This window comes from Orycteropus afer, unplaced genomic scaffold (assembly GCF_000298275.1).
Source record: "Orycteropus afer afer isolate SDZICR_OR568_19922 unplaced genomic scaffold, OryAfe1.0 scaffold00016, whole genome shotgun sequence".
NCBI classification, from domain to species: Eukaryota; Metazoa; Chordata; class Mammalia; order Tubulidentata; family Orycteropodidae; genus Orycteropus; species Orycteropus afer.
The window spans coordinates 9,465,647-9,479,805 of NW_006921603.1; the positions used below are offsets into that span (position 1 = coordinate 9,465,647).

General features: G+C 40.1%; 1 protein-coding gene across 1 annotated transcript in view; it reads left to right on the forward strand.

Annotated features, from left to right (window-relative positions):
* The window catches only part of ZNF365 (zinc finger protein 365), a 32,749-nt gene extending 19,068 nt beyond the window's left edge, over nucleotides 1–13,681 (forward strand). The window contains exons 2-4 of the mRNA XM_007958992.2: nucleotides 4,298–4,478; nucleotides 12,074–12,111; nucleotides 13,420–13,681. Coding sequence (XP_007957183.1) covers nucleotides 4,298–4,478; nucleotides 12,074–12,111; nucleotides 13,420–13,681 — 481 coding nt within the window. The remainder of the gene's footprint in view (nucleotides 1–4,297; nucleotides 4,479–12,073; nucleotides 12,112–13,419) is intronic.
* Nucleotides 13,682–14,159: the final 478 nt, after the last annotated feature.

Sequence of the window (14,159 nt, forward strand, 5' to 3'; positions counted from 1 at the left end):
AACACCAGAGGCTCAGCCTCAAAACTCACGTCTACATGTCACCACAGTAGGACAAACCGACAGACAAGTTTGTCCTGCTGTTGGAGACCTCTCATATCCCCCCCACCTGGGTCCCTGTGGCTGACTGTTCCTCTGTCTGGCTTATATAGTGAATATTACAAACTAATATGAATTGAGGAAGCTTTGGTAGCATAGTGCCTAAGGCACTTGACTGCTAACCAGAAGGCTGGCAGTTCAAATCCACTAGCCACTCCTCGGAAGGAAGATGGGGCAATCTACTTCCATCGTGATACTGCCTTGGAAACCCAAGGAGGGGTCACTATGAGTCAGGTCCAATTCAATGGCACATAATAACAACAACAACAACAATATGAATTGAAAGAAAAAATAACAGATTTCCCTCTCTTTCTCTTTTGTTTTTTTTCTGGGTGAGAGTTTTTGGTTGTTTTTCCTGTAAGTTCAATTTGGAGACTGTTTTATGATTCAGTCATCCTAAATATCATCCAAGATATCTCTGTAATGCACTTGATGCCAAATGAATTGCAGCTTTAATATTGGAAAGGTGAATTGGTAGCCATATTCCTGGACTGTGTTTTCAGTGGTGCTTTTGAGCTGTAAAAATAATCCAGGTGATCTAAACCATAACTGAGAACCATGAAAGAGGTGGGTGTAGGACCTGGGCGGACCCTCCACTATTTTGCTTCTAGTTAAGGCTTGCAGCTCACTCAGGAGGCAGGCCAAAGCTGAATAACTTAGAACTCATGTTCATGGCCTGAATAGCTAGTGCACTTGGAAAATTATGTCTTCTATTAAGTGCTTATATGGATACATCTGGAAATAAAGTTGAAACATAATGATGGAAAAAAACTTTAAAAAAGGACTTTTTTTTTTCTCATGTGACTATTTCTTAGCTACTGAAAGATAATAGAATTATTATGCAATTGGGACTTATGGTTGAACACTTGCAAAAAGGGACTTGGGATAATGAGTAGTTCTTTGAGTGAATCATTGTTAGGACCAATCTCTTTTCTATTTTTATAAATATATAATCCACAGGGTTTTGCAGAGATGTGTAACTCTGTAGGAAGTGTTAGAAAAATTTCAGTATGGCCATGTGTGACATATTTGTAGGAGAAAAATCACAAGTAATTGTAAAAGTGACTCACCAAGTGGTGGTACAAAAAAAAAAAAAAAAAAAGGAACTGGAAGCCACAAGCAGCTATTTTCTAAAGACATTGTACAAAACTCTGACAGATCCAACTTCCCTAAAGTTCTCCTCTCAAGAAATTGTGGAGTTCAGTGAAAAATAAAAATCAAGTGGCATTTGAGAAGGAATGGAGAAGGCAATGAGTTTAATTGACTGTGTAGAAAAACTGCATAAGATTAGATTAGAAAACATTAGATTAGAAAGCATTCATTGATCTAAAAAGAAAGAGGCACATGGGGCAGTGGTCACAGTCTTTAGACTCTTGGCTTTGTGTAAGTTGAACATGGCAGAAAAGTGAGGAGACACTCCTTGAATGCTGAGAGAGATTTTGAAGACATGCAAAAGTGAAAAAAAAATACTAATCTTCAACAGGTAGCAAAATTATAGAATTTTTCTGCCCCAAAGACGGTGGCAGAACATATAAAGGGGATGTCTAAAAGGATCTCTGTGTTTTCTTATTAATGGAGGAAATAAGATTGAGAGAACTGTGATATTGATAGTGCTAATCACTTGGTCCTTGGTCTTAGAACGAGGATGTGGTGGGAAGGCAATAAGATAATGCAAAGCACAAAAACTATGTGTGTGTGTGTGTATGTGTGTGTTTCTAAAGCGATGATCATGAACATGGCTACCAAAACGTAAATGGTGATAGTCTCAGGATAATAGGGTTTCAGGTGATAATTCTTTCCTTCTTTATATTTTTAGTGTGGTCTTTGAATTCTTTAAGCTTACAAGCAGCCATCTAAGATGCAACTACTGGTCTCTCCTTCTCTGGAACTAAGAAGAGTGAAGAAAATGAAAGATACAAGGAAATGATTAGTCTGAAGGACTAACGGACCACATGAACCACAGTCTACACTACCTGGAGACCAGAATTAGATAGTGCCTGGCTACCACTACTGATCACTGTCATCAGGTTCACAATAGAAAGTCCTGTGCAGTGAGGGGGGAAAATGTAGAACAAAATGCAAAAACGTAAAAAACACCAGACTGACTGGTCTGACAGAGACTAGTAGAACACCTGAGACTGACTCCACCCTGAGGGATCCTCTTTCAGCCAAATAGGCCTATAAGTGAATAACAAACCAGGAAGGAATGTACTCCTCATTGCAATGAACCACACTAGAACAAAAGGACAGCATTTACTCAGAAACAAATCTCAGAAGGCAGGAAGGGACAGGAAAGAAAGACAGATGGAAAGGGGAACCCAGGAAGGAAGGGGGAAGAGTGCTGTTACATTGAGAGGATGGCAACCAGTGTCACAAAATGAAATGTGTATGAATTATTGAATGGAAAACTAATAAGCTCTTTAAACTGTCAACCAAACTACATTCTTTTTTCTTTCTTTTTTTTTTTAAAGGAACTTATAAATTATAAAACAATGTTATTTTCCTTCTTTTGTTAAAAAAAAAAAGAAAATTAAGAGTCATTAAAAAATTTCTGTTATTTGTGAACCCTCATCAGAATTTATAAACAAAGAATGCTGTTTGAAGTATTTTGCTCAACTTTGTAGGAGCAGACAACCTGCTCATTGCTGCTCCTAATGTCAGAACTAGAATAGCTTTCCAAGATCCACCTTGGGTCTGCCTCAAGAAGGCATTTCTTGGACTGTTCATTCTTAGCTCAGAAATAAAATACTGGGTAAGGTGACTCACTTTGTACAGTATGGGAATTAGCATGGAATCTTGCTTCCACACCTTCTTTCTCTCTCATCTCTTCTCCTCTAACAGCCAGACATTTAAAATGTAAGTCAAAACTTGAATCCAAACGCATGCCGTAGTTTCCCATCTCATTTTTAATAAAATCCAGAATCCGTACCTATGTAACCTGTGAATCCATACCAGGCTCCTGCTCCTATTGTCCTTTCTTCAGCCACTCTACTCTGGCCACATAGGCCTCTTTGCTGTAGCACCTACATGTCCGCATGATCCTGCTGTGGGCCTAGTTTGTTATTCCCCAGGTAACTCCATGGCTTATTCTTTGCTTCCTGCTAGTTTCTGCTCAAATGTTACCTTATGCAAAAGGATGTGCCTGAGTTTCTTTCTAAACTCTCACCTCTTCTTCCTTTCCTAATCACTATTTTCTTGCACTCAGTTCCAGTTTTCTTCTTAGCACTTATTACCATTTGACATATATGTGTATGTTTTATAGTGACTGTCTCCCTCTATACCTATTAAAAGAAAAAAAAAAGGTGCCCTCTGATTATTACTCATGGCAACCCCATGGGTGTCAGAGTAGAACTGCACCCCACAGGATGTTCAGTGGGCGATTTTTCAGAAGTAGATTAACAGGCCTTTCTTCCAAGATGCTTCTGGGTGGACTCGAACCTTCAGCCTTTGGTTAGCAGCAAGCATAATAACCATTTGCACCATCCAGGGACTCCTCTAGGAGCTCTGGTGGCATAGTGCCTAAGGCACTTGACTGCTAACCAGAAGACTGGCGGTTCAAACCCACCAGCCACTCCTCAGAAGGAAGGTTGGGCAATCCACTTCCATAGTGATACTGCCTTGGAAACCCAAGGAGGGGTCACTATGAGTTGGGGCTGACTCGACGGCACATAACAACAACAACAAGGGACTCCTCTACAGCCATTGTTGTTGTTGTGTGCTGTCGAGTCGGCTTCAACCCATAGTCACATAGTACTGCCAAGGCAGTATCACTACGGAAGTAGATTGCCCAACCTTCCTTCCGAGGAGTGGCTTGTAGGTTTGAACCACCAGCCTTCTGGTTAGCAGTCAAGTGCCTTAGCCACTATGCTACCAGAGTTCCTCTACTGCCATTAGAGATTAATTAAAATGTAATCTCTAAATATAATCATTTAAATGTAATTTATCTCTTTTGTAGGAGCTCTGGTGGCGTAGTGCCTAGGGCATTTGACTGCTAACCAGAAGGCTGGCGGTTCAAACCCACCAGCCATTCCTCAGAAGGAAGGTTGGGCAATCTACTTCCGTAGAGATACTGCCTTGGAAACCCAAGGAGGGGTCAATCTCTTTTGTCATCTAATATGTAGTTGGTACTCAATACATATATGTTGAATGATTTAATTCATATCTCACCCCTCCCTTTGTGTTCTGGTATTTTTGCCTGCAGAGAAGTTGTTACATTCAACCATTTCTTGGAAGCAGCAGCTGAGAAGGAGGTTCAAGGGAAAGCTCGACTCCAGGACTTTATCGAGAATCTGTTGCAACGGGTTGACCTGGCAGAAAAGCAGTTAGAGTACTATCAGTGCCAGCAGGCTGCCGGCCTTTGCCCTGACATCAGTGAGCATGTGGTGAGTCCTGCCACCAAATGTGAGGCCCTTGTGTATGGTGAGACTGAACCAAGAACTGATGAAAATGCTAAGGGAGCTGTGACGTGATTTGTGGGGAATCTGTAGACATCATTTGAAAGCCCTGCCATAGGAGCTCTGGTAGCATAGTGCCTAAGGCACTTGACTGCTAACCAGAAGGCTGGTAGTTCAAACCCACCAGCCACTCCTCAGAAGGAAGGTTGGCAATCTACTTCTGTAGTGATACCGCCTTGGAAACCCAAGGAGGGGTCGCTGCGAGTCAGGTCCAAGACTCGACAGCACTTAAAAACAACAACAAAGTTTGGGCCATACTTATGTTATTGCAGTGATACCAGTGCATCCAAGGTACTTGGACATATGCAGAATTCTGGGTGCACCATCTCTGTTCTTTGTCAGGTTCTTCCTCCAGGCCAAGCTGAATTGGTAGTCATTTTTTGTATTTGTGGAACAAGCCCACTGCCATTGAGTCGATTCAGACTTACAGCGTCCCTACAGGACAGAGTAGCTCTGTCCCATAGGGTTACCAAGGTTGTAAATATTTATGGAAGCATACTGCCTCATCTTTCTTCTGCGGAGCATCTGGTGGGTTGGAACCACTGACCTTTTTTATTAGCAACCAAATACTTTAACTGCTGAGCTACCAGAACTCCTTATTTGTGGAAAAGTTGAGTTTAAAGTAGTGAAAGAAATAATTTCTCTTAGTCTTGGTTTTCAAGTAGATCAGAAGTTGTCACATTTTTTGAATCATGGAACACTTCAGGAGAATCTTAGGTCCTCCTCAGTGAAGCACATACACTTCCTCTTTTTTTTTTTTTTCCTTAATAGAAAGTTAAAAGCCATTCAACAGTTTCTATAGGTTAAACACCTTTTGTAGATTCTTAAGATCTAGAGAAAGTCACAGATGATAGTTCTAGAACAGGTTTTTGCAAGTAATTTTATATATAGTTTCAGGGGCTTAAGAACCCAGATGAGAACCCTGGACATGGATAAAGAACAAAACTCCCATAAATGGCTTAATCAAGATTCTCTGTTATAATAATAATAATAATTTTCCATGGTCTCTTTAAAGACTAATAATTTATTTAACACATATTTATTGGGGCTGTGGCACTTACCAGGTGCTGAGGAAACAACTTTGAACAAGATAGATGAGGTGCATTCTCTCATGAACCTTACAACCCAGCAAAGAGGGTCTAATAAATAAGTAAATAAAGACCTCCAGACATCCGTTACAGAAAATTATTATCTCATTCTTGAAAGAATGGGTACAGATCACCATGTTCTAGATGAGAGGGGTGGATAGTCCCATTTGCTGTCTATATAATCTCTTTGGCAATATAAACAACAAAATCAAAGACAAGATTTTTTAAGCCCCAAAGTAGCTTGTTTATACTATTTATATTGTTTTCATTATTTATTGATCTTATACTTACCTCCTTTCCAAAAGATTTTAGAATGATTCTTTCTTTTTCCTCCTTCTCCGTTCCCAAATGGACTCTATTATAAGGAAAAGAAAAACAGGAAAATTTTATGCTAAGCAAAAGTTAAACAAAACTGCTATTGGTTGAAGACAAAGATTAGTTACGCATTCTGGAAGCCAAGATTAAAAGGAAACATGATTAAGTAACAATAAGAACTACCAGGAAGAAATGAAATGAAAGGCAAGTAGATGAAAGAAGGAAGATGGCAGAAAGGAGGGGGGAGGAAAGAAATGAAGAAATTTAACATGGTGCTAATTACCATAAATGAAGGAGCTCTGGTGGCTTAGTACCTAAGGCTTTTGACTGCTAACCAGAAGGTTGGTGGTTCAAACCCACCAGCCACTCTGCAGTAGGAAGGCTGGGCAATCCATTTCTGTAAAGATTTACCACCTCAAAACCCAAAGGGGGTCTCTATAAGTCAGAATCGACTCAATGGCAATGAGTTTATTTTTTGGTTTTAACTGTAATAATGTACACTCAGCTTTACAGCACTATAGTAATGTAAGGCCCAGAACTTTCCTGTCACAGACAAAAAGTGGGATGAAATGGAATAAATTTGCTCTATCTGTGAGGTTTCTGTAACTCTGTTCAAAGCAGTTTCATCTATTTTGTTGTTATTGTTAAGTGCTGTCAAGTTGGTTCAAGAGAAGGACCTTATGTGCAACAGAAGGAAACACTGCTCAGTCGTGTACCATCCTCACAGCTATTGCCGTGTTTGAGCTCATTGTTGCAATCATGGTGTCAGTTCACCTCATTGAGGGTCTTTTTCATTTTCGCTGACACTCTACTTGTCCAAGCATGATGTTCTTCTCTAGGGACTGGTCCCCACTTATAATATGTCCAAAGTACATGAGATGATATCTTGTCATCCTCACTTCTAAGGAATGTTCCGGCTGTACTTCTTCTGAGATGTATTTGTTTGTTCTTCTGGTGGTCCATGGTGTAGTCAATATTTTTTACCAGCACCATAATTCAAATGCATCAATTCTTGTTTGGTCTTCATTATTCATTGTCCAGCTTTAGCATGCATAAGAGATGATTGGAAATACCATGGCCTGGTCCTCAAAGTGACATCTTTGCTTTTGAACACTTTAAAGAGGTATTTTGCAGTGGATTTGTCCAATGCAATACAATGTTTGATTTCTTGACTGTTGCTTGCATGGGTGTTGATTGTGGATCCAAGTAAAATGAAATCTTTAGCAACTTCAAACTTTTCTCCATTTTTCTTGACACTGTTTACTGGTCTAGTTGTGAGGATTTTAGTTTTCTTTATGTTGAGGTTTAATCCATACTGAAGGAGCTCTGGTAGCATAGTGCCTAAGGCACTTGACTGCTAACCAGAAGGCTGGCGGTTCAAACCCACCAGCCACTCCTCGGAAGGAAGAATGGCAATCTACTTCCGTAGTGATACTGCCTCGGAAACCCAAGGAGGGGTCGCTATGAGTCGTGGGCCACGAAGGCAAACAAGAACAACAACAATGCATACTGAAAGCTGTAGTCTTTGATCTTCATTACTAAGAATGTCGAGTCCTCTTTGTTGTCGCAAGCAAGGTTGTGTTATCTGCATATCACAGGTTATTAATGAGGCTTCCTGCAATCCTCAGGCCACATTCTTCAAATACTCCAACTTCTTGGATTATATGCTGAGCATAGACATTGAATCAGTTTGGTGAAAGGATAAAGCCCTGACACTCAGCTTTCCTGATTTTAAACCAGGCAGTATCCTGTTGCTTGAATGACTCTAACCTGTACTTTGTACCACAGTGTACCAGAGAAGACAGTCTGCTGATCCTAACTCTACTTCTTCTTATGTGACCTATTTCATTGTAATAATACACATTAGGGCTGTGTCTTTGCTATAATGAAAGTGCTAACTAAGCCTGGCCTCCTTGGATATCCATGACTATAGATACACAGAGTAACTTGGATATTTTTAACATGAAAAGTTTGGCATAATATCCTTATTAACCTTTTTGGCCAGTTTAGTGAGTAGTTGGGGAATCCAGACAGCCAGGCTTCTGCAATAGCCCCACCCAGAATAGCTCCTTGTCCCAGTTCACACAGTGTGGGCCAGAACATTCTGACCCCAGCCCCGGCTGCCCTGCCTGCACCTCTCATCTCCCCCCTCTGGCCCAATGAGGATTACCATCCCCAGCCTGGTCCAGCTCTCAGTTGCCAGTGAGGGTATACTGCAAAATCAGTGTCATCTCTTCATATACTGTCTTTCATCCATCCCCAGTTTACTCCCTCTTTCCTCTTCCCTCTTTTGCTCATCACCACTTCCAGTCAAATTTCTAGATTGATATAAAAATTGATTCTTTCTAAGGTACTTTCTAGCTTTAAGATTCTTCTATGCTCTGGAAAAAAAAAATCCTTCCCCTCATATTTAAAACCTTTTCTGAAATAATGTTGCAGCATCTGTATCTTTCCCTTAATCCCCTTGAGCATTTATGCTCTTTTTCACCTGCCTGATTTCTAAAACTATAATATGCTTACTCAGATATTTTATCTTTATGCTCTGAAAAATACTGTTGAATTAGGCACAAAGTGACTTAATATCCCATCTGCCAAAATATTCACGAACTACTTGCATGGAAGGTCGTGAAACAGCTTGGATAATCTTATTTTAAGCATTGCATTAATTTTTTTGCACGTTGCTAAATTAAGACTACCAGTAATTCATTTAAAACATATTTATTGGGGGCATAGCCTTTATTGGGTGCTGAGGGGACATCTGTGAACAAGAGAGATAAAGTCCCTCTTCTCATAAACAAATAAAGAAGATAATTGCAAACAGTGATAACTACAGAGTTAAAAAAAAAATGACATGTTTGAGATGGCCAGGGTGGAGGGCTACTTTAGGTTTAATCCATTGGCATCAAGTTGATTCCAACTCAAAGTGACCCTAATGGTCAAGGCAAACCGTGCTGAATAAGTAACATTTGAATTGTGATCTGAATGACAAGAAAGAGGCAGATTTTGAAAATTTTGAGGTGGAGCATCCTAGGCGAAGAAATACCAAGTGAAGTGCCATAGGAGGGAACTAGCTTGGTATATGTGAGTGGTAGGAGATGAAGTCAGAAAAGTGGGGAAGACTAGTTAGAAGGCTGTTATGATGGCAGATAAGAGAGATTGGTGGCTTGGATAAGGTGGAGGTGGAGAGAAGTGATGGGTATTGGATGTATCTCGGCGGTAGAACTGACAAGGCCGATTGACCTTGCTGTACATCTGGTAGGAGAAAGAAAGAGGAATCAAGAATGAAATCTGAAGTTTTGGTCTCAACAGCTTGGTGTACATTGCTGTTATTTATACAAAGGTGATGTTGGAAGAGGGCTAAGTGTACAGTCCCAAGCCTATAATAATCTGAAACACCATGTTTATATTTTAGAAGGACTTAACTTGGTTCTTAGGAGCTCTGAGGGTGTAGTGGTTAAGGCATTTGGCTGATAACCAAAAAGTTGGTCTTTCAAACCTACCAGCTGCTCTCCAGAAGAAAGATGAAGCAGTTTGCTTTCATAAAGATTTACAGCCTTGGAAACCCAAGGAGGGTTGTTATGAGTTGTAATTGACTTGATGGCAGTGAATTTGGCTTTTGGTTTTAGGTTGATTTTTAGTATAAGATTATTTATACTTTTCTAACCTGGAACTCTGATCAAGGACTCTCTTGATCCTCAACACCCTTTTCTCTAGACAGAAAGAAAAGTAGTTGGACTAAGAGAAATGGAGGTGGGTAGATGGATTAAGTAGGAATGAGCTTTTCCTTCTGTAAAAGACAAGGCTGAAGAGGCCAGGAGAAACAATGGCTGCTTGTGTTCAAGCTAAGGACGACATATGAATTCTATGGTTGCTGTGATAACAGACCCTGGCTCAACCCCCAAACCTCATAATTTATAGGTTTATTAGAGAAATTCTAATACAGGTATTGATTCCATTTATTATGTACATATTTTCTTGTTCTTTGTAACAAACACATGCTTTTCAAAGAGAATAGAGTTAAGGCTTGTTGAGGCTTGGAGCCTGGTTATTTGGTTGAAAGCCCAGTCTTGACACTGGTAGAACATTGAGGTTACAGGCAGTTACTAAATTTTTCTACCTCAGTTTCTTTTATCTGTGAATGAAATGTGAATGATAATACTTAACTCATAGGGTTGTTTGAGGCTTATATACAACTGTATATGTAACTGTGTATGGTTAACTGTATATGGTAAGGGCTTAACTCTCTGTGACATGTAGACATGCATAATTTATGGTGCCTTTTTATAATGTGTGGGAGCTCTGGTGGCACAGTGGTTAAAGCATTCAGATGCTAACCAAAAGGTTGGTGATTTGAACCCACCAGATGCTCCTTGGGAGAAATATGAGGCAGGCTGCTTCCATCAAAATTTACAGCCTTGGAAACCCTGTGGGGCAGTTCTGCTCTGTCCTATAGGGTCACTGTGAATCAGAATCAACTCAATGGCATAGAGGAGTTTTTGTTTTTTTAACTTCCTGTATTGTGTATATGTGAGGTTCATGGCCCATCTTTATCCATTTTTGTTCATGCATTTCCCTTCCTGTAAGAAAAAATTTCCTTAGGTCCCAGAGGAATCCCTTATTAACAGTTAAAGGCCCTAAAGATGGTTCTTAAGCATTTTTGAAGTCAGGAATTACTTTTAGCATTGGAGAACACTGTCATCCCTTTCCCTAGGGAGGAAAACACACACACACACACACACACACACACTTAATTTTGCATCAAATCCCAAAGGGTATTGTGTAAGTACATGCTTAGTCTCATCAGACTGTATACTTACCATGAATACAGTAAAAGAAATGCATTTGTTGTACCTCAATAATAAAAAAGGAAAAACAGTAGAACAAAAATCCCTGTATGTTTTCACACTTTATGCATTCACTAAAGCCCATTCAAAAAGCCCAGCTAAGAAAACCTTTTTGGGGTGGGTGGTTGGGTGAGTTTGCAAGACAGAAATGCTGTTGCCTGCTGGTCACCCAGAAGCCACTGGCTGTCCCGCCTTCTTTGTACATTGCATAACCTCATCAACCTTATAACAAAATGGTGCTTTTTTCTGTTCACATTTTGCTAATCTCATGCCAAACCCAGCCTGCATGAACAGGGTCAAAATTAATTTCACCTTTAGATTGTACTCTCAAAATTCCATTTAACAAAACTTCTTTCTCACTTTTTCTTGCCTAAAGCCCAAGCTGCAGGCAAGAACTAGGCAGTGTGCCTGTTAGGTTGAGCTTGGTTTTCCAGATTATTATAGCATAGTGGGGATACATGACTTGGCCATACTGGGTGCCAACACCACAGTGGCCTTTTCTCCACATTTCTTTTGTCAGCTCTTTCTTCTGTCTTCCAGCTGATGCGACACTACTTTTTTTTAGTGAAGGTCACACGTAGGAGGGCAGGAACTGAAGGCTGGGGACACACTGGACTTTGCCTATAAACTGAATGGCGACAGCTGGATCACAAAATGATAATTATCAATTTATATTGCAGATGAAGTTGTTCTGAGCCCAGCCACAGAAGTGCATGCAGATATTTTATTGCATGATTTATTGGGGGTGGAAAGTAATCTCAATGATAGATGCCTCAGGGACAGTTGTGGAGCTGGTCTTCAAATGCTATCATTTTAGAAATGATGTATTTTCACCAATAAACGTTTTAGGCCAATTTTCCCCTTAGTTGATACACTGTGACCAGAAACAGCTGTAGTGAATTAGCTGCAAATGCAGCCTGAATCCATCAAGAAATAATGGCATATCATTCCAGTTTGTAAAACATGTTTCTTTAAACGTTCTATTGGGAATCTATTTGACTTTCTGTAGTCTTTGAGATTTGCTGATGTTGGCTTCTCAGAAATTTCAGTACAAGTGTACACAGAGGCTCCCTGATAAGCAGAGGCTGAGTGTGAGAATGTTCTTGTCCCCTGGTGTGCTGGATGGAGCCATGGGTGGTGCTACACATACCAGTTACTAACTTCCTTAATGCAAATACAGCTTCTTAAAAAAAAAAAAAAAAAAAAAAGATCTTCAGAACTGAGTGCAGCCTTCAAGTGAGGTAATGTTTGTTTTTTCTTATTTGTTTTCCTTCAGCTTATGGATATCTCCTCAAATAGGAAACCCAAATGCCTGTATGTATACCTTTTTTAATACTTGGGCCATTTGATAATGCTAGTATAATATGTTTTCATGCTGCATTTTACATAATATATATAACATAAATGCATCCGAGAGTTAAAATTACCTGCATGTGTGCATAATTTGTAAAATGTTGACATGACTTTTTACTCTACTAACACTATATTAGTAAATGACACTATGGTAGTACTACAAGAGTGTTTTTATATTATTATTTAGTGTAACTCTTGTATTGAGGTTTTATTGTTGTTGTTATCATTGATTTCAACTCATGGTGATCCCATGTATATGCATTGGAGAACTGCCCCAGAGAGTTTTCTAGATTGTGACCTTTTGGAAGCAGATTGCCAGGCCTGTGTTCCGAGGTACCCCTGGAACTGCCAACCTTTTGACTTGTAGTTGAGTGCTTAACTGTTTGCACCACCCAGAACTTTATAGAGTAGTCATAATAGTTCTATGGTACTATTGATGCTGTATGCTTACTAAATTTTATATAAGGGAGCTCTGGTGGTGCAGTGCCTAAGGCATTTGACTGCTAACCAGAAGGGTGGTGGTTCAAACCCACCAGCCACTCCTCAGAAGAAAGACTGGGCACTCTACTTTCGTAGAGATACAGTCCTGGAAACCCAAGTTGGGGTTGCTATGAGTCAGATTTGACTTGCCAGTAGTGAGTTTAGGTTTTTTTTTTTTTTTTTGATATATAAATCTTGAGAGTTCTGGTAGTGTAGTGCCTATGGCACTTGACTGCTAACCAGGAGGCTGGTGGTTCAAACCCAGCAGCCACTCCTCGGAAGGAAGGTTGGGCAATCTTCTTGCATTGTGATACTGCCTCAGAAACCCAAAGAAGGGTAGCTATGAGTCAGGTATGACTCAACGGCACATAACAACAACAGCAAATGTGTCTACTGTAAATCATAGACTTTGTAATATCATACTACAGATTTCTTTGAGTCCCCTACTTTCTTAAAGGGTCAGGCAATATGAGTTCTGGTCTCATCTTCTCCATAGCTCAACTATATGTATTATCCTGGGCAATCATTTAAAGTTTCTGTGCCTTGGTTTCTTGCCTGGTAAAACAGAACTTGCACTCTCTCCTTGGGAATTTAGTATCGTGAGATCATGTCATAAAGGCCACTGGAAATTTGGGAAAATAAATCCTAATATATATTATTTGTTTTACTGCTAGCATAATCACCATTGTAACAGGAAGAAACGATTGCCCCGTGAGTAGTTACTGTTCTTTTAAGCTTTTAAAGAAATCTTTCTTTCTATTCACTTCCTCCTGCTCCAACCATCTGTAGAAGCCGGGGGCACGCACATTCTGTGTGTAACCACTCTGATCTCAAGACCCATTTCCATCCAAAGGGAAGGAACTACCTGAAAAAAGCCAAGGATGACAGAGCCAGCATGCAGCCTGCTAAATCCATCCATGAACAGGCCGAGGCCACGAGAGAACTCTGCAGACCACTGAAGAAAGGGGAGCCCCTGGGGCTTAGCCGGAAAGGCAACATCAGACCCAAAATGGCTAAAAAAAAGCCAACAGCAATTGTGAACATCATCTGAAAGGGTGGGTGGCTCTGAACCACCATTGCTGGGCTTGGTGGAATGTTATTCCGGGGGCCAACAGTAACCCATAGTAAGACATGTTAGAAAAGCAACAGGGCATAATACATTTATCTTGTGTCCATACAGCAACTTTGATTAACCAGAATTTAACAAACCAGAATCTTGGTGAATCATAACTGTGTTACAGACCCCTTTTAGAAGCAAGGGGCAAATTCCAGAAAGAATGAGAAAATTAAGCAGTCTTATTCCAAGGTTGGGGTAAAACAAAGCCCCAACCTCTAAAATAATCAGCCTGGTCTCCAGTTGTCATTAATGCAGTCATCATTAACTCTCAGTCCCAGGACCACACAAGAAAATTCACCTATGGCCACTGTTCTTCTAAATTGTGAAGCAAGAAATGGGAATGTAAAATCCTGTCAATAGCCATAAAATAAAAATATTTTTGTTTGCTTTTAACCTTCAGTGGGTTTGAAAG